This window comes from Haemaphysalis longicornis, unplaced genomic scaffold, assembly GCF_048455015.1.
Source record: "Haemaphysalis longicornis isolate Haplotype H1 unplaced genomic scaffold, Haemaphysalis longicornis Haplotype H1 scaffold_2, whole genome shotgun sequence".
NCBI lineage: Eukaryota > Metazoa > Arthropoda > Arachnida > Ixodida > Ixodidae > Haemaphysalis > Haemaphysalis longicornis.
The window spans coordinates 31,129,304-31,157,277 of record NW_027526295.1 but is presented as its reverse complement, the minus strand read 5'-3'; the positions used below and the strand labels follow the sequence as shown (position 1 = coordinate 31,157,277).

At 46.8% G+C, this 27,974-nt stretch overlaps 1 protein-coding gene across 1 annotated transcript in view; it reads right to left on the bottom strand.

Annotated features, from left to right (window-relative positions):
- LOC144168815 (uncharacterized) overlaps positions 1-27,974 on the bottom strand; it is a 93,000-nt gene that overhangs the window by 50,787 nt on the left and 14,239 nt on the right. The window contains exons 2-6 of the mRNA XM_077697803.1: positions 11,290-11,485; positions 7,292-7,452; positions 6,449-6,574; positions 2,566-2,814; positions 899-1,048 (exon numbers count right to left, since the gene is read on the bottom strand). Coding sequence (XP_077553929.1) covers positions 899-1,048; positions 2,566-2,814; positions 6,449-6,574; positions 7,292-7,452; positions 11,290-11,478 — 875 coding nt within the window. The 5' untranslated portion in view covers positions 11,479-11,485. The remainder of the gene's footprint in view (positions 1-898; positions 1,049-2,565; positions 2,815-6,448; positions 6,575-7,291; positions 7,453-11,289; positions 11,486-27,974) is intronic.

The following is a 27,974-nucleotide window of genomic DNA, read 5'->3' as shown; positions in this document are numbered from 1 at the left end:
TATTACGTCGAGAAGATTTACCAACTCTTTCAAGCCGCGGACAGCTTCGTCGACTGGTGTCTATAACAGGTACTCCACAAATTATTGAGAATAATCCTTGATTCTTCCTTGACCTCCTGCGACGCTAGACCGGCAAGGCAACGGCGTTCTTTGGAACCAGAAAATCATTAATTTACGAACAACACTTTTAGCTACTCTTTTTTTCGCGCAGCATTCGCGAATGGAATGCACTTGGCCCTGTTATCACTCAATAGCCAACAATTTAAAAATTTCTGCAACTTGCTGAAAAAGGTGTGCTAGGTTGTTGACCTTTATAGATGGTGTTGGTACTTACCTTGTATGTAATCGGTGTATGTAATTGCCTGTAATTGTATGTAATTGCCTGAACAACTAGATGTCTGTGTAATGTGATGCTTGCATGTATCCTGGTATTTGTACTGTTTACTGTACTGTTACTGTACTGTACTGTTGTACTGTTATGTTTACTTTTTTGTACTCGTATTGTTTTGATTATGCATACTGAGCGTTCTACCTCCACAAGTTGCTCATCTTTCCTGTAACTTTCAATGTAAATACATACTCTTGTAATAATCAACAAGGGCTGTGAGCAGTATTGTGTAAATAAATAAAATAAAACAGAAATAAGAAATTAGTACAGCTAGGGCACGCCATCACACTCTTTATATATGTGCAGCACACCACGACTTCAAAGTACCTCAGGGTATTTTGAAATTTTATCGGCAGGCGCTTGACTTATAACTGAGCACAAATGTATGCCAGTTTAGAACTGATGCTTTTTGAATCACCTCCGCAAAGAAGAGCGTGAAAGGTGTGGATCGATGTGTCGCAAACAATATACATCGGTGGTTAAAGTACGTGTGTTTTTCACTGTACTCACTCCAGTTTGTGGGCCTTATCAATGTCTTTGATCTTGCTCTCGAACTTGTGGTCGATTTGCTTCAGCTCCGCGAGGAGAGGCCGGCGTAGCCTCTCGTCGCCTGACCAGGATGACGCAAAGTCTTCCTCAACGTTGCGAGAAAAGGTGAACCTAAAAAGCAGGAATGCACCCATAATGTGAACGTTGGCCCCCAACGATGTCAAGCAAGACATCTCGCGTCGGCCAGTTCTTTGGTGCCAACTTTTACATCTACTAAGCACTGCGGAATAGGGGACAGAGCATGAATTACACATTTTAAGGACTAAGAACTCCACGGAACGCATTCAGCCTAAAACACGTTACCCCATGCCTGTATCACTTATTGTGCCAAGTTTTCTTAACTTTCCAGGCCTGCTTCGGTGACTGCTTTCCGTGCCTGCTTTACGTGCCCCCCTGGCATTACTGTAGGCGTAAATAATCAATAAAGCGTCCTCGTCCTGTCCAGTTTGTGCGCTCTTTTCATTATTAACAGTATCCAACTAGCCAAGATTTCCACGGTTCGGTCCATTTGCAGCCAATGCCAATTTCTTTTTTTACTAGGGCTACCTGGAAGATATTGATAAGTCTGCTTGCGGCAGGGAAGGTAGTATTGCTTCAGAACAATGCTAGGTAGTCCAGGATCACTGGAACACTTCCAGCTGTAATGTCAGCTGGATAGGTAGGACAGCCCTTCCGATACCGGCAGCCATACGGACCGTATTATTTCGACTTGCTTGGGACCCACGCGTTCATTCTGAGCTTACCCCCAACTTGATTTGCAATGAGCTATCAAATACAAAACTATCATTCAAGGAACAAGATTGAAGTTCATCATTTTTAGATATTGAAAAGGGTGTAATGAAAGAAAGCAGTCGACCCCATTTACCCTGATATCTACCTTGGGTCTGGAGCCGAGCTTAGTTTGGAGTCATGGTGCTTGTTACAGACATTGACAAAGAGAAATATTAATACCAGTCACAGGCTTGCACCACACACATGCTGAAATTTCCATCGTCGCCTAAGACTACTGTTGAGCACGTTTTAGTCATCTCGTGGAGTCCTAAACTGACCTCAAATAGTACATCTCAGGTAGCGATACTAGATGATGGTTTAATCTTTGTGCAGCTGATATGGCTGCATAGTGATTGTTTGTCATAATGTTTGTAGTGTTTCGCTACTAGGAATTCTCACACTGGAATGTCCAAATTATAAAGTGAATGCGTTTGTTCAAATAACGGAACCAATCTACGAGTTAAGGGGAGGGTCTAGCGTCAAAATGAAGCAGTTCCCGCACAGGAAAAGGTTACATCCTCACTTAAGATTAACCATGAATATCTGTCGCTGAAGCGCGGGCGAAACTCTCTGCCTTTTCAAAGTCTTCTCTCTCTCTCTCTCTCTCTCTCTCTCTCTCTCTGATAGTTGCCTCTGAAGGGTTACCGCACAGAATAGGCCCTCGTACCAAGTTTGAACGCCGGCATCCGACAATTTAACTGTGAAAATTAGTCACAATCGTTGGTAACGTTATTTAGGTACGTCTGCATTTGAGCTAGATGAGAACTTTTTGTTTCGCAGTAACATTGCAAGTGCGTTCCTCGTTCAGTTTTCTTTTGTTTGTTCAGTTTGAACCTGCCACGGGCGACTGCACCGACCTGCTGTTGCTGAGCGGCGACTCCTCGAACGCCCTGGCCACCTGGGCGTCGGCTTCCCTGAATTGGACCTCTAGCACGCTGGTGAGCTGGCGCGTCTCCCGCTGGGCCTCCCGCAGCTCGGATATCATCTGGGCGTCACTCTGCACCGACGGCTGCGCGCCTTCCGAGCCTTCGCCGTCTGCCTTCCGGTCGCCTCCCTGCTCCTCGTCGTCGTCGTCCATAAAGCCCAGGCGGCAGGCCAGGATGCGCCTGGTGGTGGGCGAAACGGCCACCTGCTGGGCGTGAACGGACCACGCTCAGCGCCACGGCGACAACGCTTGGCGCTGATTACGCTAAGGGCATTTACTAAACGCAACCTTGTGTGTTACGCCAAGTTGACTGTATTGGTAGATTAAAATTCCGCGGACACAATCCACTTGCGGCAGAATCAAATAATTTTATAAACAAGGGACGTCAGAAGCCTAGTAATGCTTGTCAGAGGCCCGTACATTTCTGCGCACTACACTTTCTGGCGCCACAAATTGTCAGCTGTGAAAATGGTGGAGCTTCTATAAGCGTTTATCTCTAACGAAGCGTAAGCAAAAGAAGACCACCGATGGCAAACTCCGTCCTGTCCCTCAAGAAAAGGAATAGCGCGCAATCCAAGCCTTCTGGTAACGCCCTATTTTGCCTCTGTTTGGCTCTTATTCGGACATCGGTTAAACGTAGCGGCAAAGCGCCAATAGCAATATAGTTGAAAGCTGTCGCTATGGTCTTGAGGCACGGGCCCGAGTTTGACTTCGGTGCAGTAACGCAGAAGCACAGGCATTGAATCACCTCGGTTGGACCGACTTTCGCTGAAACTGTGACAAACTCGGCCCGTCTGGAATTGCTGCCATGAAAACTTGTTGAATCTACATTTTGAAAAATCCGCACACGTCAGCTTCCAGCATCGTCAAGCAGGCTGCCAACCACCGAAAGCTGAAGCCTTCTTTCAGTTTATTATTGTCATCGAATGTCCTCCTGTGTGCGTTATAGTTACATGTAGTTATAATGTCTACTTCTAGCGGCACTTACCGAACACCTAACAGCGCGATTAAGGTTTTGTTCGTCCAGGCGATGAGGTGAATAAACTGCAGGCCGCGGCCACGCTGTGCCTACTTTCCACATCTGCTCTTAAGTGCGGCACCTCCTAGCATCTGACTTGGAGCCATGTGGCTCTCAATCACTGATCAGTCGTCTGTATACTCGTTTCACTTTGTGACGTAATATTTCACGTAGTGGATAAATATCGATTTCACGGATTTATGTGCACCGCCATATACCTTCGTTTGTCGTTTAGCAAAAGCCGAAATAACTACAGAATATCAAGTATTTAGGTCCACACAACGCGGTCCACTGCCCTTACTGCCGCGTTGCGCCTTCATCTTAGTTCACGGATGAAATTTGCAGAGATCTGCGACTGACGCGGGGCACATGACAAGGAGAGCCTAACGGCCACATTTGATTCGGTGACAGGCTTATATGCTTTTCGTAGATCTTGCATGCACCTATTTTTGGGAAAATTTTACTTAGGATGATTGCAATGCAAATCTGTACGCCGGCCCATGCATGTTTACAAGCACCGCTTTATCCCATTCTGCGAAAACCATCTTAGAAAAGGCGAATGGCACAAGTATTTGCCACAGCGTCTAACTGAAAGGTAAAGAGCCGCCTTTTATATTTCACAAACTCGACTCTCGAATTCTCCTATAATGGCTGCGTAGCGCCCAAAAAGTGTGTATTTGAGCATTCGCGGCTGGTACGTATTATAGGTGTTAATTTAGTGATCGAAACAACCTTGAGGCAGCATTAGTACGCTTGGGCGTTCGCCCTCTGTCCAAACAAAAGATTTTTGGCACATGGGTTGACAACAGAAAACAAAGCTTAGGCGTTAAAGCCCTCCTTATATTGCTTAGTGACTCCTCTCAGGATTCTCGGCTCTGGGCTGCAACAAAATTTAACAGACTCCGGAATAATGCCTCCACTATTTTTTTATAGGGTCGATAATTATGCGCTGAAAAGTACCCCAATAATGCGATTCATCGCCCCGTCGTATGTGAGCTATTTATTGGTTTTCGTGCTCGTACATAGTTCATTTGTCGATTTCACTGTCATTTCTCATACCTTTCATATTCATCCCTTTCTCTTCTTGCCCCAGCACCCTCAGCCCAGTGACAAGTGTACCAGGCTCAAGATCAGGTTCTCAAACCGACCTATTCCCCCTTTCAATAAATATTTAAACTCTCCCGGCCACATTGGCACGCAGCTGGCGCCACCTTGATCCGTTGAATTGGATAGAGCTCAAACAGCACATTGGTTTGAAGTAAACAGAACAAAAATTGCAATGAATACACGAGACGCCTTCCACTCGTGTGCTTGTCTGAGTCTGTATCAAACAACAAAAACTATAGGCAGAGAGGCCAGAAAACAACTCAAGACAATATTTCCCCTGTTTTCTTTTGCCAAATGAGCTGTAGATAACTCGGTTTAATTGCCCTGCCGGAAATTTGGCTGCTCGAGTAGGAACATGAGAGATGCTCTTGGTGCCGAAAAAATGCACGCATAACATGGGCACGACATTTATTGCAAGGAGGCATTAGCGGCAGCACTGCAAATGTTATGATGTACATTACACCATAATAAGTGCAACTTTATCGCTTTGTTTCAGCCATGCGCTTGTGTTTAATGCACGCTCTGCAGATGATCCACTGGTTTCCTGCAGGATGAAAGAGAAAAAAAAAGCGCCTCTCTTCGGGTACTCACTTCGGGTTATCACCAAGTTTCTTATCCTCCCAACACCTGCTTACATATATGGCGTTGATTGTTGCTAATTGCTAACTGCATACCTTAGTGGCCACTAGGTTTATTGGGCCTTTTCTGATGGAGGCAAAAAGCGAAAGTGCCCGTGTGTAAGAGATTTCGGCGCACGATAAAGATCCCCAGGTGGTCAAAATTAATCCGGAGCCCTCCACTACGGCGCGCCTCATCGCCTGCGTTGCGTCGGCGCGTTAAACCCTACAATCAATCAATCAAGGTTTATTGGGCTACTATTGCGGACAATTATTTCCACGATAGTGAACATTGCCACTATAATATTACTCCGCACCGTGCAGGTTATGTCATTGTTGAAAAAAGCGTGGAATTACTGCTACAACTAATGCGAGACACCGTTACGCCAGTTTCGCTCAGTAAAACGGTTACAAATAAAAACACGTGAAACGTAGCTTAAAAAAACTTTTTCTGCGCTGCTAGGCAAAAATAAATACAAGAGAGTTATGTTTATATCGCTTGTTAAAAGCCTCGGGCCCGTTTTGAATGTGGTAGCAGCAGGAGTTACCCTCCATTTTTAATACTGATATGGGCACCTTGTACACGCATCCGTGAAAGACGTTTCTCAAAGAACTATCACTCTACTCAAGGAACGAGACTGCAACTTTTACGCACTATATTCTTGTGCACTCTTAACCGAGTACAATGTGTGAAACTCCTATTCTGTTTATATATGGCAGCTTTTTAGCTCTCTCCAGAAGACATCTCCCGCAGCTTCTACAAAGGCTGCTAGTATGTTTTCCAAATGCGGCTGTCGTACAAATGTATACAAATTGCTAATTGCTCCTCAGTATAACTTGGCTGATACGAAGACGATCAAACCTGCTTACGAAAAGCATAGGTTAACCCGTTCAATTACTTGAGCAGCAGACCAGTAGACGAATACACGATAAAAGAAAGATAGGACGGCGCTGACTGTCAGCACCATCCTGTCTTGCTTTTCTCTTTTGTATTCATCCACTTTGCTGTCGCCAAAGTTGTTCAACTGATATTACCATATTTAATAAAGAAATATACGGCGCCACCTGCTCACCTAAACCACTCTACTCTGGAGTCAGCGCTGTCCTGAAACTTGGTGCGCTCCAGCTCGTAGTCTATCCAGTCTTCAAGGCATTGACCGGCCTCATCTTCGCTCGAAATTCCCGTCGAAGATATATACCTGCAAAGAGACGCCAAAATCAAGAAAGCCACAACGGTTGCCTTCCACGTGTTGGTTTTACGGCTGTCTTCAACATAGAAGTAAATATAATTCACTAGAAAGCGCAAAAAAGTAAACAAGAACTACGAGACCTACAATGATTCATACTCGTATGCATTCGTTTGGCGGCGCGTTTACTCTGTATCTGTCGCGGTTACTCTGGTTATTTTGTAGTTTGTTTTTGTGCCCATTCCATAAGATGGTTGCATAACGGACGCCTTAATGCACAAATGAGGTGCTTTTACCGATGCTTTTACGAACCTATCGCTAGCATGCTAATGCGAGTGACACGCGCTGGTAAAGAAAGGTAAAAAATGTGCGTTTCATAACGCCGGATTTCATTCTGTGCTGGCGTGTGGACAATCCAAGGAACGCAAAAAGTAAACACAACACCCTCGACTAAGACATGTTTGTGCTTTTGATGTTCAAGTGTGGTGTTTTTTGCCTCAGGTCCTCTTTCTATCACCTCAATAGCATCCTCGAACAATTAGCTCGCAGATCTATCAAAATAGTGAGATAGCCATAATAAAAGTTTCATTCCATAAAACTTCTAATGTACCTTGTAAAGATTAGGTGGTTTAATCTGTCGTATCGTGGTAAACCTCAGCAAAATAGCCGTTCTTTTTCTATTCGATTCATTCAACATGCCTTCCACACGCGGCGTTTAAGTCCCCGTACCTGAGCTTGTCTACGATGTCGTTCTTGAGCTTCTCCTCAGCATCCTCAAGTTTCTGAAACTCATTCTGCCACACGGAACGATGCTGCTGCATGAGCGAGGCGGCTTTGTTGCGCGGAGGTTGCAGGGGCGGAGCACCACCACCGCCACCGGAATGCTTCTCCTGCAAAGACGCATTGAGGTTCACTATTGCCACGCCATGTACATTGAAAGCCGTCAAGGAAGAAAACCGCACCTAGTCCGCACTTTCTTGGCCTGGCAAGATAACATGATCGCCCTTATTATTTAGAAATATTTATTTTTAAATGGGTTTGATTTTGCTTACCTTGGTGTATACACATGTACGAAGCGTGCCACGTATATTCGTGTCTCGTACAGCAAATTTGCTGTTAGCCTTTTTTCATGGCTTTCTGTTATCTTATTTTTGTACACCTATTAAAGATAACGGGCTTTACGTGTGACGCAGTACAACGCATTATTGTTACTGTTGGAACTTTTAATGACGATGAAGACGATTCAAGCAGCACGCGCAACAGACCCATGGGCGATGAAGAAGGAGGCGAAAGGCGATAAGATGGCTGTGCATTGAACGGTTCCTTGTACAATATTGTGAATATATCTACATTTCCCAGACGAAGACCCCCTCGCTTGCCTCCCTGGACGTTCTTCCACATGGTGCCGAAACCCGGGACGTCTAGCGACACTACGAGGTGAGCCATGGAGCGGAAATCTACTCTTCGACAGCATTGCTCACCCCGAACCGAGGAGGAAGCGTCGAGACAACGGAGAAGCCTTGTTGATTTCAATCGGAAGCTTATCGCTGAATTGACGCCCACTCTTGAAGAAGCAAAAGATGTCGAGGCCGCTGTTTCATTAGCCAGGCTCCAGCGCAGCGCCGACCGACTTGAGAGAATCAATAAGGAGCTGGAAGCACTGGTTAGTGGAGCCGAACTTGACGGCCAGCACGACGACGCGCTAGATTTGGTGAAAGAAGCGAACAGAATTATCGCCTTACTGGAAATAAGACTTCACGGACGAAGTGGAGGCACCCCTAAGGAGCCACATCTAGCAAAAAAAGAAAGAAGGCAACACCTACCAAAATATGAACTGTCTTACCAGCGACACAAAGGAACATGGGTAGGAGGCCGGAACCCACAAGAACCAACATACTTCAAGGACTTCGATGGGAATTCCGATAGTGTGTTGTCAACCCGCAAAACCTTCAAGCTTGGCTACATCACCATACCAACGAAAAGCGCCCTTATGAATGACAACTCGGCTGAGACAGCGCTTGAGATACGCCAGACATTTTGCACCCTTCGCTAAGACCTCAAGACACCATGATACCGAATTCGCCTTATCCACAACAAAGAAAGTCATAAAGTTTCGCAGCTACCCAAGTCGGCCGTATCAGCACCGGAAGAGGATATCGTGTATGACGATCACGGCCCAGCTTCGGAAGGCATCACTGGCGGATCCTGAGTGCAAGAAGGGCTTGAGATCTTCCCTGCCACCAGAAGCTATTGTGCAGACTTTATGAGAAAGGACCTTTATGAGGAGGCATCTGTGCGACTACATGACGATGGGCTAAACGAAAAAGTCGAGGCAACTTCAACTTACGAGAGTAGAGAGAAACCACCACGAAGCAAGCCTGACCATGTTTTGACTCAGCAGCTACTACTCCACGATGGCAGCGCTGCAAGATACGAACTGTTCGAACACCTTGCTCGTAAAGACTTTGACCACTCGACAACCGCACACCCTGAAAACGGATTGAGGGACCCTACAAAAGACCACCCTTTCGCTCCTCCAAGAAAGAGGCCAGGCAAACATGCTGCCACCAGCATGATGACATCTTTGATTACGGAGGCGACTAAACGTGTTAGCAAATCAAAGAAACCTGGAGAACGTGAAACCGCGGAGGTTTGCACTGAACAAGATGTAAAGGTTCATGGTTTCAACCGGTGCATCGGGTACAAAGGCAAGACATCAATGAAACTACACCTTAAGTCAGGGTGCACTTTGAACTGCAAGAAATGTTGTGCTTTTGACTCATCACCTGACGTAGTTATCATGAAGAAACACAGATCGAAAGTCAGAAGAAAGGCGAAGTCCCGCAGGAAGAGAAGACCGAAGATAAGAAGAAAAAGATTATTGCAGACACCGGCTGGATACGAACGACAGACTGACCTATATCTTTCCCCTGGACTTGCGCAACATTAACGTTTGTTGATAGTACCAGCACCGATTTCGTTTTTCTCGCTCCCACGAACTGTTGTTGGGCGGAAGAATGTTGGAACTTTTAATGACGACGAAGACGACGCAGGCACCTAGCTCACGCATAGGCGATGAAGAAGAAGGCGAAGACGACCAGGCGAGGCGACGAGATGGCTGCATGAAAGGCGGTTCCCAGTAGATAATATAATATATTTGCTGTTTCTATTGACAACGGCCTCCTGCCTTGCCTCCTGGGACGTTTTCACAGTTAACTTTCTGATATTTATTTTTGGAGACAACTTTATTATAACTGTGTCAGCTTTGTTGCGGCACCGCTGTCGAGCAAAAATGAAACTCTAGTCTCTCCAATCTGTCTAAGGCAGCTTTTTCTACCGCTTCTTTTACTGTATCTGTATTTTATGCAACAAATATGCACTATAATTGTCATTACTAAGTCCAACATCTCATATCGAAGCAATACAGCAACATACATCAATGTGCTCTGTGGAGATATCACTCTACCGCACACGCCAACCATTTTCTGCACCTGCGGCGACAATGCGGTGAGGTACGAAACCCCATGGAATCTTTAAAAGCAGTGACATACGTAAACATATTATGGCAGACGAAGATCCGAACGACTTCACCAACAATATATTTTCCCTGCAGCTTGAAACACGTTACAGCCAGATATTATGAAACAGAAACGGTCACCGTTCCTAGCAGCAGGCTACAATTTCCCCTCCATCTGTCCTGGAGAGTCTTATGCTACTCATTTTTGACCTCTCACATTTTGACGCTCATACAGAAGGAACGTATACCAACAGACACAGGTTTTTTTTTGTTTCGCATAGTACGAATATTTCGCATGCGGTCTGATACCAATATATCAGAATAAGTTTGGTTGCATCTTCCACATGTTTCGTGGGGCGTTCGCACAAGTCATTTGCAGAAAGGCAAGACCGAACTTGGAGCTGACTTCCTTATACAGGGTGTCCCAGCTATCATGCACCAAGATTAAAAAAAAGAGCAATCGCGTTACTCGAAGAAAACCTAGAGCATAATGTTCGCAGTACTGTTGAAAAGCGGGCAGTATTTTTTCGTTAATGAGACTTCACTAAATATTTGTAATTAATTATCTAACTCGATAATTACTGTACCAATCATTGAAGTGTCAATGATGCGCTTGTAGGCACCCACGAGGTGCATCTAACTGCGGTATTTTCAGCGACGAACTAATTGCGTACTCATTTATTCTGACTGATAAAGAAAATCCGCGAAATATGAAAAATGTCACGTGACGGCGCTTCCGCGCGCGTTGTAAAGCAGCGTCCCCTCCATTGCGTCGTTTTTGTCTGCCTAACATATGCACCTAAACTCAGCGCTGAACAAACCAGATAGAATTAACTGCGCTCTCGTGGCAAACCATTGCGGCCACTCCCCACAGCTGTCTCGAATGAGAACAGCATACGTCCTTCCGATCAGCTCACAGAATCACCGGAATAATGCCAATTTATTTCGAGACGCGTACAGAAACTCTGCGTGCACCCCAGCAAAAACTGGCATTTGCCTTCGTGTAACTTCGCGTGAAGCTAGGGGAAACCTCTTGGACGAAGAATTGCTTTCGCAATGCACAAGCCGGTTTTCGCACATACGCGGCTAAACAAATGAATACCGCCCTCTTAAATTTAGGAGAAACATCGCAACTAAACGCCCCATATGCACAGTTTTTTTTTTTTTGCCCATGGTCAACCCGATCTCTGGGATGTTCTGAAGACACCACCTTGCTTCCTTGGGAGTCTGGCGTTTGATCGCTGCGTGGTGGTGTGGCCACTGCTGGGGTATCTTCGTTAGCTCCTGCCGCAGTTGCTACGATGGCTCGGCGAGAGGCAAGGGGTTTCCTCGAGGAGCGCTTCTTGCGAGAGGCCTTGCCCGCACCGGGGTCGTGGTTGGCCTTCACCTCGACCTCCATGGCGCTGCTGCGTCGGGACAAGCAAAATAAAAGTGCATAACTCCTTTTTCTCTCCTTTTAATTACTTGGAACACGGCAAAGGCACTCCCATGTGTTCTGCAGACAGAACCTGATCAGGTAATTATGAGGTTTTTATCCTTTTTAGATCCTGGTAAAAGCGGTGCTCATAGAATGAACGCAGGATTTCGTAAGTGCGGCTTCTTAAGCGTGTTATTGCAACTCTCTGCCTGAAAGCTGCACTTACCAAATCCTGCGTTCATTCCGTGGGCCCCAGCCTTCAACCTTAGATAAACAGCGTGAAAGCCTCTGGATTGCCGAATCGTGAACGGTTATAGAAAAGGTACACGTACATGCGGTAAGTAGAACCGTGCAACCCATTTGGTAGAATGCCACTAACAAAAAATAAAAAGGTGGCAGTCAGCCCTTCTGTTCATGGGGTGTAGCATTCCGTCAAGAGAATGCGAAACCGCTCCCTCAAGTCAACGACGGTATTGACTCCGCCGAATAAATTGGCTGGCAACAGAACATGGGCTGGCAATGGGCTGACAGAACATGGGCTGGCAACAGAACAGAACATGCGCAGAACATGGGAAGCAATCCGCTCTTATTTTAGGAAAACGCGCAAGATAAGTGGCTCATTTTGTTTGAAATGCCGGCTCCACAGCGGGAGGAAGAACTGCAGAGTGTAGTTGATAACTTTTGTTCTCAACGTGCCGGGGCAGGGTGGCCGCCTGAGAAGCCCTTTCACAGAAGGATGGCGCTTCTCACCAGGTGGTCGTCTGCTCTCAAACGCTTCCGCTATGTCATTGAAGGACCCGTTCCTAGAACATCCAACTTGCCTCTGTGATTGAATTTAGAACACTGCGGTGTTAAGGTATCAAGTAATACGACGCGTTCCCTTAACGTTTCGCCCCTCTCCGCAAGTTTTTATGCTACCGAAAAAACAAATATAAAGCAAATACGCTACGTACTATGCTTACGCGAAAAATAGATGCGAAACAACACGGCCTATAATACACAGGATGCACTCATGCTGACAACGTATGACACATCCTGTTACCATCGCCTCGGCCAGGGCGCTGCACGAAACGAACACATCATTTTTCAATGTCACCACCACAATTGGCGTTGGAAAAGAGTTCCGCGTTAAATTCAGTGTTTTTACGTGTTTTGAGGGTGAAAACCTGCCTACTATAATACTTTTTTACTGCTACATTGCATTTGCACCTCTTCATCGCCTTTCCCATATTTTTTCTTTTGATGCCTGTACTCCGACAAGCAGGCTCGCCGCATTTCACGTGGAAGCTATGCTGCACTCTGAGCTCTCCTCCGCGGGAACATATTCTGCTCACGTGCCATCACGTTCAACGGTCCCGTGCCACGCACAAGGCTAAATTTTCTTTCTATCTTCATCGGGGTATCGGGTTAGCGCAGTGGTTGCGTAACGTACTTGAGGTCCGAGTTCAAATTTCACACCAGTATTTATCTAATGGGTCACTAGAGCCAGAGTCCTTCAATGCTTTTCTGGTCACGAAACTCCGCCGTAACGCTATGGGAGCAGTTTGCTATGTCGCCGAAGCCGCCGCGGGGCGGCGCTGAGTGCAGAGTGGGGAACAGACGAAACCAGCGCGCTGCGTCGGCGAGGCTGCACTCCCGCGGAATCCGGTAGCATCGGCGTGTTGTTTTCTGAGTTTTAAGTTACCAGTTGATGTAACGCCTTTGGTGATATTGTGCGAGGACACTGGGCGGAAATGCCCAAGACTTGTTGCGTACCGGGATGCCGCTCCAGCTACAGAGGTACGAGCGAAAAGGTCTCGTTGTTTTGCTTGCCATGTGACGCCGATAAGCGCGATTGGAAACGTGCAATACCGCGACAGGAAGCCGGCGGCTTTTCTTTTGACTCGCAGCATGTCCGTGTCTGCGAAAAACATTTTAACACTGCGGACGTTGTTTGGAACGACACTTTTTTGGTGAAAGGAGACGTCGTCTCTTTGCGACGTGAGAAACCCAAGCTGCGGCCCGACGCCGTTCCAAGGCGCTTCGACGGGCTGCCGGCGTATTTGAGCAAGCCGAAGCCGCGATCCCGTTCAACGAGGGTCCATCCAGCAACAAAGAGACGTCGTTTGTCGTCGCCTGATGTTACTAGTGCATGAATGCACCCTGCTGTCTGATCTTGTGTTACGAGCTGAGCGCTAATTTACTTTTTCTGTCGTAAGCAACGCTCGGCAGTTTTGTTTAATAAGTAAAAGATGTAGCCTTGTCGTCACGAACCCAGACTTCCTATCTCATTAACAATGTTCTCGGTCCGTACAAATGTTTCTCGAAAGAAAAGCATTTCCACACAAAAGAATGCATAGCAAACTTTGAGGCATTCAATTCGCTAACACTCGTGTGTGCAAGTCACTTTGGTGAATGTTTCTTCGACGCTTATGCTTTCTAGCTTATTGCGGAACACAAGTTCGCTCCTTCCTTTCAGAACTTTAAGTTGCCCTTGAGTACGTGACATCGCTGCCCTGTCTGTTGTTTATGCTTTTTCTACTAAATGTTTTCTGCTATAAACCGTATTGTTTTAGGAACACTCCATCATCATTGAGGACATGACGATATGTATTGAAATATTCCCTTCGTGGCAGACTCGTTAGCTTGACAACATGTAGTGTATTTTGACCAATGTGAAGTAGTCAGCTGAATAAATCAGTGGTGGAGCAGCAGCATCATGCTCATAAACAGGTGTGCTTTTTTTTAAAAGACTTTGAAACACTGCTTCATTTCAGTAGGTCAAGTATCCCCGGTCAAGTATCTTCATAGCTATGCCTTGCGAGTATAGTCGATCATAGCAAAACGCCCTGTTAAACTGAAGCATGCAACATCGAAGTGGTAGTTGGATTTGGTTCGGAGGGTGGGACATTTCTGGGAAAGCAACTCATTCGGAAATTGGACCTTCCCGAATGACCTTCAGTGGCGGCACAATATTGCGCGAGACGCACTTTTCCTCGTTCTGTGCCTATGTAACGTTACTATGTTGAATGAACCAACTATCCCAACAGCAAGTTTTATTACCCTGTTGAAGTTCCATGAAAACGAACACAAGGTAGCTGCGAACTCCAACTTAAACTTCGTTAGAATCCTAGAGATGGGCATGTATTAATGCGACGAAAGCTTCATCGCTCGCACTTTGAAGCTTTGCTGAAGCTCATGTAATGAGCGCACAGGAATGAGGTCAACTGTAACAAACTCAACACACGAAATTTATAGCTTTAGCTTCGGTACCGCAGCCGCGGCGATCATCGGCGGCGTAGACGGTCGGATTGCATAGCGCGATCGGCGTCGCCGCGGGGGCTCACTGCGCGTATCATATTTGCGAATTTCTATATCTGAGGCTTCGCCAGAGTCGCAAGCCCAACTAGATAACCTTCGCTTAATTAAACAAAGCACAATTTTACGCTGCCTTGCACGAGATGAAAGAACTGCTGCAACAACACGTAAATTCATAACTGCTACGGCACGACTGGCTCCATCAAAGCGTTGATATCATGCAAAGGTAAGCGAAGAAAACCTTTTCACACGCGAGTGCAGCAACCACATTGTACGTCAAGCTAAATATGAATGATAGCAGAATATTTTATGAGCTATCAACAACTGCCTCGAACGGGTACCAGCTTCGGCAGAATGCTTGCGCGCGGGTGGCGCGGGCATGAAATGCCCCCGCGCTGACAGCGGCGACCCTAGCGGCAACTTTTGTCCCTGTATGAAACGGGAGCCAGAGTTTCGTGACCAGAAAAGCATTGAAGGACTCTGCTAGAGCGCTGGTTTGGGCCTGTTGGTAGAACATGACGAAGAATTGAAGCGCTAGTACAAGAGGGACAAGAAGGCACAAAGCGCCTTGTGTGTGTCTACTCGCTTGTCCCTGTTGTCTTAGCGCTTCAATTCTTTATCGAATGGGAGTCCACGAGGGAATTTCAAGAGTCCGCAAGGGCTCTTCCGAAACTCACCTCCCCCCCCCCCCCCCCCCCCGACCTTCCCACCCATTCGTTTCAATTCAAAAATGTGGCTTCGCTGCAGGACATGTACGTTTGCTTCTCCGCCCAGCACGTATGGTAAAGTAGGCTTTCGGAACCGCACGCCCGCATTGCGAGAAAGCCAGACACACCAAGGGCAGCAACTAAAAGTTTGAAGGATTTTAAGTGAAAGAGGAAATCGTTTGACAGCATTGTCATGCAGCCAATAACGACGCATGTTTTTTTTTTTTTTTTTTTTTCAAGGAGCAAAATTTTATTACGGGCAAACTTGTGCTGCACACAGAAAATACAAGCGAAGTAGAAGCAGTCAACGAAGCGACTTGCGCAGACTCACGTAGGCGAATTGAATGCCGTGGTGTTTACCTCGCGAGCATTTGTCCTTCGGCGTTAACACTTCGAGAACCATCGAATCAGATCTAGAAGATTGGCGATCAAAGACAAACCTTCCGTCCTGGTGACGACAGGCGATTCACACACTTCTCCTATCAAATTTAGACAGCCTGTGCGGCATACAAAAGAAAGACACGGAAGCGTGCGTTTCACTTCTAACTTAGATAAGACAGCTGGGCCAGGCCATACGCTGGCAACAAAAAACATGAATGAACAGACCAGAGTGTATATTTCGCGACAATATCAGATGCATCACCACAAAAGTCAGCCTCATAAGGCGACTGTTGAATATAAGTGGGCTACTATTATTTCCGTTTCAATACTGTAGAATACCTTTTTACTATTATATGTATATCGTACAAAACTCTTGCTGAGTATTTATAAATTTGCGCGTGATTTTAGGTAACACAACTGTTTCAATACAATTCTGTCATATTCATACAAGCATTCATTTATTGCAAAATGGCCCAGTTAAAATTATTCCTGTGTCACGACAATGGTGTGACCGGGCGGAACCGCGCGGTTAGCAACGAAAGCACGTAACTGAACGTTGAACATGACGGCTAACGAAGCGCGAAGCACAAACGTGGCAGGCAACAAACAAGAGAGCCGCAACTCGTGCGTCCACCATTCCACCACTTCGCGCTCTGATAACCCGCGAACTTGCCACATCGTCGCAGCCAGCTGCAGCGCGGAATGCCGACTACGCAATGTGACGCCCAAATGCACCTTCGTCCATTAATTGCGCCGACCAGAAACGACGGCGCCCAACTTTGATTCGAGCCTGGCAGAGTACGTGACTCATTTCCTCTCTTTTTGCTGTGCACAAGGAATGAGCAGAGAGCGATTAGTGGGAACAGGTTCGGAGGAGCGGATATTACGGCAATCTCACTTCTGAAATAGCAAAGCAAAAGTAATAAACGTCACAAAACTTAGGCTTCGTCTTGCCGTTGTGCAAGTTCCCCTCCCCCACAAATCGTACACGGTTCAGAGTAATGACGCTATCAAAGCAAAATATAGATGAATACATCTGCGATGATTGTCTTGAAATTCCAATCAGTCGTAATTCAAAAACAGGAAGCCCTCAAAAATAGATTGTTTGGGACAGGGCGTGTATCGCAAATAAATTCGCCTCGTATGTGCTTGCTTCGCTGCAAATGTCACCAAAAGACGATAGTCTGAGGGGCAGCGGAGCGGATTCCCCTCCTCAAATATTTTTGTCTCCGTGTCACGGCGGTGGTGTCACGGTGGTGCGTTTTCTACAGTGGCTGTATGTTTTATCTTATATCGCAAAAATCAAGCATCCGTGTCCTTTAAAGAAAAGCTATTTACCTGTACCAGCCAACAATTCTTTCGTTGCGTGCGGGACAAGACACTCGCAAAACGGCTGTGGAGGAAAGGACGGTTTTCACTCACGGATCGCAGTATTGATGGCGCGGCGAATTTACCTAGTCCAGAGTGCCTCGATGCGCGCGCCCCCAGCGGACCGCGCGAGCATCAAGGCACCCTAACCTAGTGTTCCCCGCGCGCTCACGCCGGCGGGCGCATCGGCGTGACCCGGCATTGTCATCTGCTTTAGCGATAGTTGTTTTGGGCCTGTTTAGGCGCAGCTTCGCGTCCATCGCGCGCTTCTTTCGCACGACTTGATTAACTTGTTCGACAGCACCTCCTGGGTAACCCGGACATGACGCAATTAAGTGGCCGTACGGCAAACATACGTTACAGATTTGTTTGCAGGGCACGAAAACAAACTGTGGAGGCCACACACCTTTTGAGCACTGCTTGCCACGAATGGAACTCCATTTTTCAGATTGGTGAATACCAATTCGGTTATGTTTTACCAGGTATTACAAAAGGCGAAACGAACAACTGGTTCTGATACATAGCGATTATAAAAGTTCCCACAGCTTTCTAGAAATTGCCAGACTTACTAAACTAACTAGTTTAAATCGGTCTAAATAGGAATCACTAAGCTCGCATGCCGAATGTCGGCGCTTGTATCGCGCGGGGATGTAGCCCATCGCCTCCTGTACTTTTGCAATGCCAAACGCATCGCGGGCTTCCCAATAGGAGTGAGTGGTGCGCCTGAAGTGCCCCCATGTGCGAGGTGGAGCCCCGAGCTTAACTGGGATCACGCAACCGTAACTGGCTTCGAGAGCGGCTTGTGCCTGTTTGCCAAGGCAACCGATGTTTGAGATTGTGAAAGGAATGGCGCTCGCGCCAGCGCTAGAAAGCTCAGAGCCGCGGCGGAGCATGTTTTTCCAACGTTGCCGCTCTCCACCACGCGTCGCCCCAAGCTGAACTGGTCACATGATTGAAGCGCTAGGAAGGCTACCGATTGGGCTAGAGTGGCCAGAGTAGAAGGAGAGGGCTTGGTTGGCCGGTCCGGGCTGATGCGTTTGGCATTGTAAAAATACAGGAGGCGATGTGTAGCCCCGAGATAGCACATCAGGATGGCTGGGTTTCGCTGTATGCCCCTTCGAAAGACGCTCCTGGCCGTTTTCCTTCTCCCGACGCACGCCCGGGCTACAGCGGTGGCGTCCGTCGCTCTAGCCCGGCCGTGGCCGACGCTTCTGCGTTCGAGATGCTGCGCCTACGAATTCTAGGTAACGGTAGGCAGAATCTCTGGTGTGAATTGAAGTGACGTTGCATGGGGAATTGTTGTGGGTGTCGTTTACATCTTTGCTTTCCAACCACCGTCACAGTGTGGATTGGCCCCATTTTTTTAATACAGGAACTTCGCAAATGTCAATGAGGTGTTTTATTTTTCTACCTCAGAATCCGTAATGTTGCTCAACGATGTTGACAAGTGAGACCATTGCCACCGGATTTAGAGGTTTAGAAATGTCTTTGCGACTTTAAACGTCTCGTTCGCCATCTGCGTTAACTTAGACCGGATGATCCCAGCCAAAAGAGCGCAGGTTGCTGCACAACGTGCAGTACGAGTCTCCTTGAGAGCTGAAGGTACCGATGAGGGCAAGTAAGACGTTTCTGGCGGCTGCTAGCAAGCGGAACGAGCTTAGGACGATCCTGGTGATGGCTAGCGAGCGGAAGGAGCCCTTTAGGGTGCTGTTCTTGGCGTGCAAAAAAAATCACACAAGGTGTCATTTGCGGAAATAGTCTGAAAACTTACTAGAGAATCTTCCGCAGCCAGCTCGGGAATCGTCTTTTCACAACCATGTATAAAAACAATCAGCTTTCCCGGGCATTTCGAGCGCCGGCGTCTGGTTGGCATGGGTAATTTACCAGCTGCATTGTCGTCTTATTTCCTTGAGGCTGCTTGCGATAGGTCCACGAATCAGCATTTCCACAAACTCCTACCTTTGATTATTAGCAATCTTTACTCATAGCGCCTATACCCAGCAGGGGATTTTAGAAATTCCAGTGCTTAAGAGTTAGCCATCAGCGACCAACCAGACGATGCTGAATTTTCCTCTACACCTTCCTTACCAGAGCGAAGAGCAGCGACTGTTGTTCTAACCACAACATAGAGCACGTTCGGGCTGTTGTCGGTCCGATATACAGGCAAAGGGCATCTTTAAACAACGCGCGTCCTTCGTGGAGCCAAACAAAACCACCATCCGAGGCCTCTTCTACTCCCTTGTCGATGCTCGCAGACGCAGTGGTTCAGCGGGACGCCATGCCCCGCCCTGTCCATTTCCATGATTGAATTTCGACGCTTTAGCTGCACGTCGACGACGTGCCACAACCTCGCGGCCAAGCTCGCTTGCAAACGGGCACGCGCCTGCGTACGCTACGCGGCAAGGGTGCCACACTTGCGCTTGTCGATTACATGGGCACGGCACGCGCTCGGTTATTATAGGCGGCGTTGAAGGGGCCGCTCCGCCCATATCTCTTGCTATTCGGCTCCCCCTCTGCTCCCCACGAACAGCAGCGCCCTACATATTCCAACTCATTCATCCCCGGTGCCCTCGTTCCCCTTTTTTTGGTTCGATGAGTGACAAAACTGGGTTATTGTTTTCTGCCTCTCTAACGGCGCGCCCGCATTTATGCAAAAGTGCGATCGTAAGGTGAAGTTTCTCTGAGCAGACGAGCTGCATATTAACGAAGGGCCAAAACTAGACACACTCATTGGCGCTGTTGTGAATTTCCGAAGAGACGTGGGCGCAGCAAATGAAGCGAGAACAGGAGTCGCGGCCTACATTTAGCCGCTTTCGGCCGCCTGGACCCCGTGTGCATTGAGCGGTTACTCCAAAAACACTGTCCTGGTGTCTTACGTTAGTATAATTAGATTTATTGCTTCTTTTTTTTTTTTGCTACGAACTCGCAACTTGGCAACGCCTGGAGCTATTCGAAGCTTTCTTTTTTTTTTGCTTGTTCATATTTCGGCTCTTTCACTGTAAGGTCAGCTTTTGGGCCCAAGCTGTGCCTGCCTTTCATAGGTTCCGTGAAGCAAAGTACGCGGTATAATGGCACTCTTTTAAGCAAGAAATTGTGATGTAAGCATGACACATAAGCAGAACACATAAATATGATTAAGGCAGTAGCGACGGGCGTGTTTCCGGACACGTTAATCACGGCCATTAGTACACTGCAGGTTATTGCCACGCAGCCGACCAACGCGCCCAGGAAGACGGGCTCCCAGAACACGTTTACGTGTGTAAGCCCAAGCCTGGAACATCTGCCACCAGGAAGACGTTATCGTCGGCTGCACCGGTGATCTGCCACGTGGGCCTGTACGTCACAGCGTGGACCCTTCAAAAGCATCTATCTCGTCGTGGCCGCGACACTTGGCAGTAGCGACGGGCGTGTTTCCCGTCACGTTAATCACGGCCATTCGTATACTGCAGGTTAGTGCCACGCAGCCGCACAACGCGCCCAGGAAGACGGGCTCCCAGCACACGTTTACGTGTGTAAGCCCAAGCCTGGATCATCTGCCACCAGGAAGGCGTTATCGTCAGCTGCACCGGTGATCTGCCACGTGGGCCTGCACGTCACAGCGTGGACCCTTGAAAAGCATCTGTCTCGTCGTGGCCGCGACACTTGGCAGTAGCGACGGGCGTGTTTCCGGACACGTTAATCACGGCCATTCGTATACTGCAGGTTAGTGCCACGCAGCCGCACAACGCGCCCAGGAAGACGGGCTCCTAGCACACGTTTACGTGTGTAAGCCCAAGCCTGGATCATCTGCCACCAGGAAGGCGTTATCGTCAGCTGCACCGGTGATCTGCCACGTGGGCCTGCACGTCACAGCGTGGACCCTTGAAAAGCATCTGTCTCGTCGTGGCCGCGACACTTGGCAGTAGCGACGGGCGTGTTTCCCGTCACGTTAATCACGGCCATTCGTATACTGCAGGTTAGTGCCACGCAGCCGCACAACGCGCCCAGGAAGACGGGCTCCCAGCACACGTTTACGTGTGTAAGCCCAAGCCTGGATCATCTGCCACCAGGAAGGCGTTATCGTCAGCTGCACCGGTGATCTGCCACGTGGGCCTGCACGTCACAGCGTGGACCCTTGAAAAGCATCTGTCTCGTCGTGGCCGCGACACTTGGCAGTAGCGACGGGCGTGTTTCCCGACACGTTAATCACGGCCATTCGTATACTGCAGGTTAGTGCCACGCAGCCGCACAACGCGCCCAGGAAGACGGGCTCCCAGCACACGTTTACGTGTGTAAGCCCAAGCCTGGATCATCTGCCACCACGAAGGCGTTATCGTCAGCTGCACCGGTGATCTGCCACGTGGGCCTGTACGTCACAGCGTGGACCCTTGAAAAGCATCTGTCTCGTCGTGGCCGCGACACTTGGCAGTAGCGACGGGCGTGTTTCCGGACACGTTAATCACGGCCATTCGTACACTGCAGGTTAGTGCCAAAAACACACAAATCCCCCCCTCCCAAAAAATTGTTGCACGCTCGTCGCTCCTGCCCAGTTGTGTTGTTTTTGCCAAAGATTTGTCATAGTTTGTGTGACATACCGTCGTGTGTGTAAGGGGTTTTAGAATGGCTAAGGAAATAGCAAGGATGAAAGATGAGATGAAGGCAGAATTTGCGAAACTAAAGGACGAAATGAGGCTTGAGCTGAAAGAACATCGCGAAGCACTCGAACGCCAAATGCGGAACGACTTTCGTGAACTGAAAGCCGAACAGCAAGCTTTGGCAAAAAGCCGCGAGTTTGCCCATGGAAACATTGCGGACCTAAAAAAGCAACTGAACGATGAAACCACTAAGAATGTCAGGCTTGCGTCTGAGAACGAGGCGCTTCACGCGAAGAACGCGGCGATGGAACGCAAGCTGCAAGATTTGTAAACGCGACTTGTTCACATGGAGTTGTACTGTAGGAAAACTAATCTGGAGATACATGGCGTAATCAGAAAAGACGATGAATCCGTAACTGAAATCCTCTCGAAAGTTGGCTCTGCCATAAACGAGCCGATCGACGACGCTGATATCGAGGCTTGTCATCGTGTGCCCACTCGCAACGCTGATAGGTCCCATATCATTGTCCAGTTCAGGTCGTGCACAAAACGTGACACTGTGCTAACGAAAGCAAAGAAAACTCGGCTAACCAACGATGACCTCGGGCTTCAAAACACCGCTCCAGTATATGTTAATGAACATCTTTGCCCCGCACAAAAGAAACTGCTCGCCATGGCCGTCAAAAAGAACCACGAACACTGCTGGAAAAGCGTCTGGTCGTTCAATGGAAAGATATTTGCGAAGGAAAGTGATGAATCTCCCATTGTGTCAATAACGCACGAAAACGATCTCGGCAAGATCTGTGCGAAGAAGCGTACCAGAACTCCAAGCGTAGCACATGCTGAAGCGGCAAGACCGGCTGTAGAGCCCTGAACAAAACAAAAACCGCTTCTGTCCAAAACCAGAAAGTACACAATGAACTACAACGGTTTTTGTCTGCCACACAAAGTTGAAGTTCAGGATTTGTCGTGTGAATCGGTCGTACATATTAATATACGTTCTATTAGTAATAAAGAGGATTCCGTTGCTTTGTTCTTGGAACAATTTTGTTTTAGGTTTACCGTAATCATGTTTTCAGAAACCTGGTATCAAAGCGATTCTAAAATAATAAATTTACCCGGTTATAATACCTTTTACGTAAATCGTGCGAACAAACGAGGGGGTGGAATGGCTATCTATGTTACTGACGAAAAAAAAGTGTGAAATACTATCCGAATTCTCACAAGTTACAGATGATTACGAAGTACTTACCTTGGTATGCCAAAAGCAAATCTTCTGTGTTATCTATCGCCCTCCGACAGGAAGTGTTCTGCACTTTCTAGATTTCCTAGAAGAGTTCTTAGATTTTGCAAGACAGAACAATTATAATCTAATTTGTGGCGGGGATTTCAACTTGAATATCTTGGACCCAGATCGCTTTGTTAGAGAATTCAATAATACAATTTCTGCATATGGTTTCGTAAACTTAATCAGCACTGCAGCAAGAGTCACACAATCTACTTCTTCTGCGCTTGACTTGATTATCACCAATATTGAAACTACTGTCTACAGTGCTGGGACAGTAGCATCGGATTTGAGCGATCACTGTCCGGTCTTTTCCATTTACCACACATCTTCCGTGGAAAAAGAAGCTCGATATGTACCTTTAATTGTTCAGCGGGTCAGCCAAGACAGGCTCGAATCATTCGAAGAAGACGTAATGAACCATGACTGGTCGTCTGGGCTTCAGAAACAAAATGTAAATGATGCGTACAATGAGTTTGTGCAAGCCTTCGTGCGCATTTAAACACGCCATTTTCCGTTCACAGCGTTGAAGTTATTGAAAAAGATACGGAAGCCTTGGGTGACTCAAGAACACATAAATATGATAAAGGCTAAAAATCGCCTCTATCATTCTTTTTTGCGAACCCGCTCGGAGGCAAAGCTGAAACAGTTCAAACGTTTCAGAAATCACCTGAACACAGAGTTGCGGCGTTCAAAAATACAATACTATCAACATATCTTTGAAAACATTACTCAGCGACGCCCTGATGTGGCTTGGAAGACGATAAACGATGTTCTCGGTCGGAATAGTAATAGGTCTGCTGTGGAAATGTTAACTGTGGGCAACCGTGAACTTAAAGGAAAAGAACTTTCCAACTACTTAAATAATCACTTTTTTAACACACATGTAACAGATAATTACCCACCAGATATCAGCAGTCACCATAGCAGTTATATTGATAGTATATTTTTTAAACCAACAGACGAGCATGAAATCCACAATACGTTTATGACTTTGCGAAATAACAGGTCACTGGATATTGATAACATTCAAATTCGACCTGCTAAATATGTCTTGCCATTTATCACTTCCCCACTTGCTCACATCTTCAACTTAGCAATTGAGTCTGGCATTTTTCCCGATGCCATGAAAAGGGCCAGAGTATCAGTTATATACAAAGGGGGAGACAGGAACAATGCCGCCAATTACAGACCAATCTCTGTTCTACCTGTTTTTTCTAAAGGGCTTGAAAAAATTATAGGTTCCCGATTAACAAACTTTTTCGATGTAAAAAAAGTGCTAACTGAGTCTCAATTTGGCTTTCGGGCAGGGAAATCCAGAGTTGGCTTTATTTACCCTAAAAGAAAACATCATAAGAAACATTGAACAAAACTTGTATACAGTAGGTCTTTTTCTGGACTTCCGTAAGGCTTTCGACTTAATTGACCATGAGGTTCTTACTGCTAAGCTTGCACAATACAGTATTCGGGGAAAACCTTTAGCCTTGCTTGACTCTTACCTGCACGGCGACAGAAATCCGTTTTTATTAATAACCACAAGTCATCTCTTTTACCTGTCTCGCAGGGAGTACCTCAGGGTAGTGTGTTGGGTCCCCTTTTATTTATTACTTACATAAACGACATTGTGCAGATTGATGGCGAAGTTAAATTTATGATCTACGCTGACGATACCACTTTCACTGTTTCGGGTTCTAATCTAGATAACATAATTGTAAAATGCAATGACGTCCTTAACAAGGTATCTTTATGGTGCAAAATGAATAGGCTCAGAATTATTTCCAACGAAAACGAAGGCCATCATCTTCCATGCTAAAAACAAACAACTATCTTTTTCTCATCAGCTAAGTTATGAACACGAGCCTGTTTCCATTGTCAGTGACCACAAAATTCCAGGAGTATATTTTTCTTCAAACCTAAAGTGGGACACTCAAATCGACTTTCTTACCAAAAAGTTGTCGGCAGTTACAGGACTACTATCGCGTTGCCGTAGTATACTTCCGCTAGAAGCAAAGCTTCAAATCTACTACGCCCTATTTTATTCATACTTAAATTACTGTAGTTTGGTCTGGGCTACAACAACTAAAACCAACATGAATAGGATTATTACCATACAGAAAAGAATTGTTCGACAAATATCAAATCTAAATCGCACAGACACAACCCGAGAAGCCTTTGAAGAGCATAATTTGCTACAAGCCGATAAAATGTACGAGTTTCGCCTATTGCAAATGTTCAAGTTTTCATCAACCAAAATTGTTAATTACCTCTCCTTTCTTGCATCGTTACAACCTTACTCACAGGCTGTCAAAACTCGCTGCACCGATATATGGGCGGTACCACACTTCCGTACAACTTACAAGTTTCAATCATTAGCTCATAATATTCCCGTTACTCTAAACAAACACCAAGAAACTACTGGATACAGCAGGAGGCAGCTTAGAAAATACATGGCGCAATTGTAACAAAAAAAAGATATCTGGAGTGTTTCAGTCATTATTGTATCTAGCTTCCGTGGCCGACCTGACTGTTATGTACAGTGTGCCTGTACAGTGTGTTGTACATCATGTTTGTTTCTGATTTCGTAGTTGTTGCATTGTGATTATGTATGGTGTATATGAATTTTCTGCGTGAGAATGAATGTATATTTTGAATTCTTCTGATCCAGTCAAAAAGTTCGTTTCTTTTCCTTTCTCGCCGAAATATGTTTCTTTATGAAATATTTTTGTGAATATTGAGCAAAAACGTGTCTTATTCCAGCTGTATTTATTTACCTTGTCTGCTGTGCCTTGTAACGGCTTCCTGGCCTTTGTCAAGCTGTTCAAGCAGCTTTTAGCCAGGAAGTTGTCCAGTTGTTTCTGGGAAAAATGGAATTGAATTGAAAAAAAATTGAAAGTCGGCAGCTCGTCTAGCTTTGAGAAGAATACCTTGTGATGACATTTTAGGTATCCCACAGTGTTTCTACGGAAGTAAATTCTACGTCTCTGTTAAAGGAACAATTCGCTGTTTTAAAGCACTGCAGAGCTGTTAGTAGGAATTCCTCGAAAGACCATAGGATTTTTGGCCTCTGTTGTCGTTTAACGCCCCCTCGTCTTTTCGATCCCCCGATGTGTCCTCCGACGTGAAGGAGAACAGATCCTCCGAACTGTTCTCCCTCGCCCTTCTCGTTTCCAGTCCCCTCTGTACCTCTCTTCGATTCCCTTTACTCCTGGCTCAACGATTCATTTAACCAATCTACTCTCTTCCCCACTCCTGCGAACCCCTTTCAACACTTGCCTCCCCCCCCCCCCCACTTTCCGCCTTGCATTTTCTTTCCACTGTCCCCTTCCGCTTTCCCAAACCTCCTGGAGTCCTGCATTTCCCCCCTGCCCTGATCTTTTATCTCCTTCACCTCTCTTCCCTACGATGTCTCTGAATTGCTTCGAACCAAAACAGCTCAAAATACAGGACAGAGTAAATAAACGTCCAATGCTAGAGCTAACTAGCAGGTGTTCATTTGATTGGAAAGGACGGAATATATATACGGAGAAATATCCGTATCCGTGTATCCGTGCGCGTTATCCGTGAATCCGTGCGCGTGTATCCGGACGAGCATCTGTGCGCGTTAGTACTGAACAAAATAAGCAACGTATTGAGGCATTTCCACACAGTTGTCATGCTAAGATATTCCTACAACCCACAACTTCGTATTCCTATAATGTATACCTGTCTTCTCTTTCCTCCCCCTCCATTGCTCTTTCTCCTGCAGCGCAACACCAAAGACTAAGGCTAAGGGACACAAAACACGCCGCACAGTGCTGTTTAACAACTCAGTTTAACTGAGGAAACATGCAGTTTGTGTGGAAGGTCAATGATTCGCGCGTACCCACAAGGAGCGTGTCGCCCATATACATGCTGAACCACGAAGCTGAAAAGCGAAACCCCAACAGATGTCGTGCTTGGATACACGTCCCCAACAAGGCACCCCTATTCCGCCCATCCAAATGCCACGCGGGAGGGGACGCTATAGACGTCCGGCTTACACATTTCAATGCTTGTGTTGTGTAAAACGTTTCAGTAATTTCTGTTGAAAATGAGTCTAATAGTGTTTTAAAATAATACGGCTGTTTAGTCGAAAAGAGGACGGTGTGCGTCGTTCGGGCAGCCTTGCAGTGCTCGCTGACAGCTGAAAGCGACTTCTTTCACATTATCGTAGGAATTCTGTTAAGTGCAAACACAACTCCACGCAAAACAACCAAAACAACTCTTGTTCTTTTCAGGTCATCGGGCGGCTTTTTGGGTGAAACTTCGGTTAGACGGGTTTTGGCGGTATTCGAAAGGACGCTTGACCACCTCACAATTACTAGTGGTGGTGCCTAATGACCACCACCTGAGATTCCTCGACCTACATCCCACGATTTGAGGGGGTCATGTCTGTTAGGGTATCGGCACGTTACGCTAATTTTTTCCACACAAGCAGCAGCGCCATTTTTTATATCCTGGTGCTTCAGGACGTCATTTCTATTGTGAACGATCTTGTGCTGATCACGACCTCTGTTCGTAACATTAAATGCATGTAAGCGTCGCCGCCCCGACCGAGATACCAAAAGCCATGATTACTGCGAGTGAAGCCACGGGCGCCCACACAGAACGCTCCTGGTTAACCCGCCTGGCTGGCTCAGGGGATAAGGCGCCGTGCTGCTGAGCACGAGGACGCGGGTTCGATTCCCGGCCACGGCGCCGCTTTTCTGATGGAGGCGAAAAGCAAGAACGCACAGTGTATGAGATTTCGGCGCCCGTTACAAATCCCCAGGTGGTCAAAATTAATCCAGAGCCCTCCACTACGGCGCGCCTCATTGCTTGCGTTGCTTCAGCGCGTTTAAATGCTAC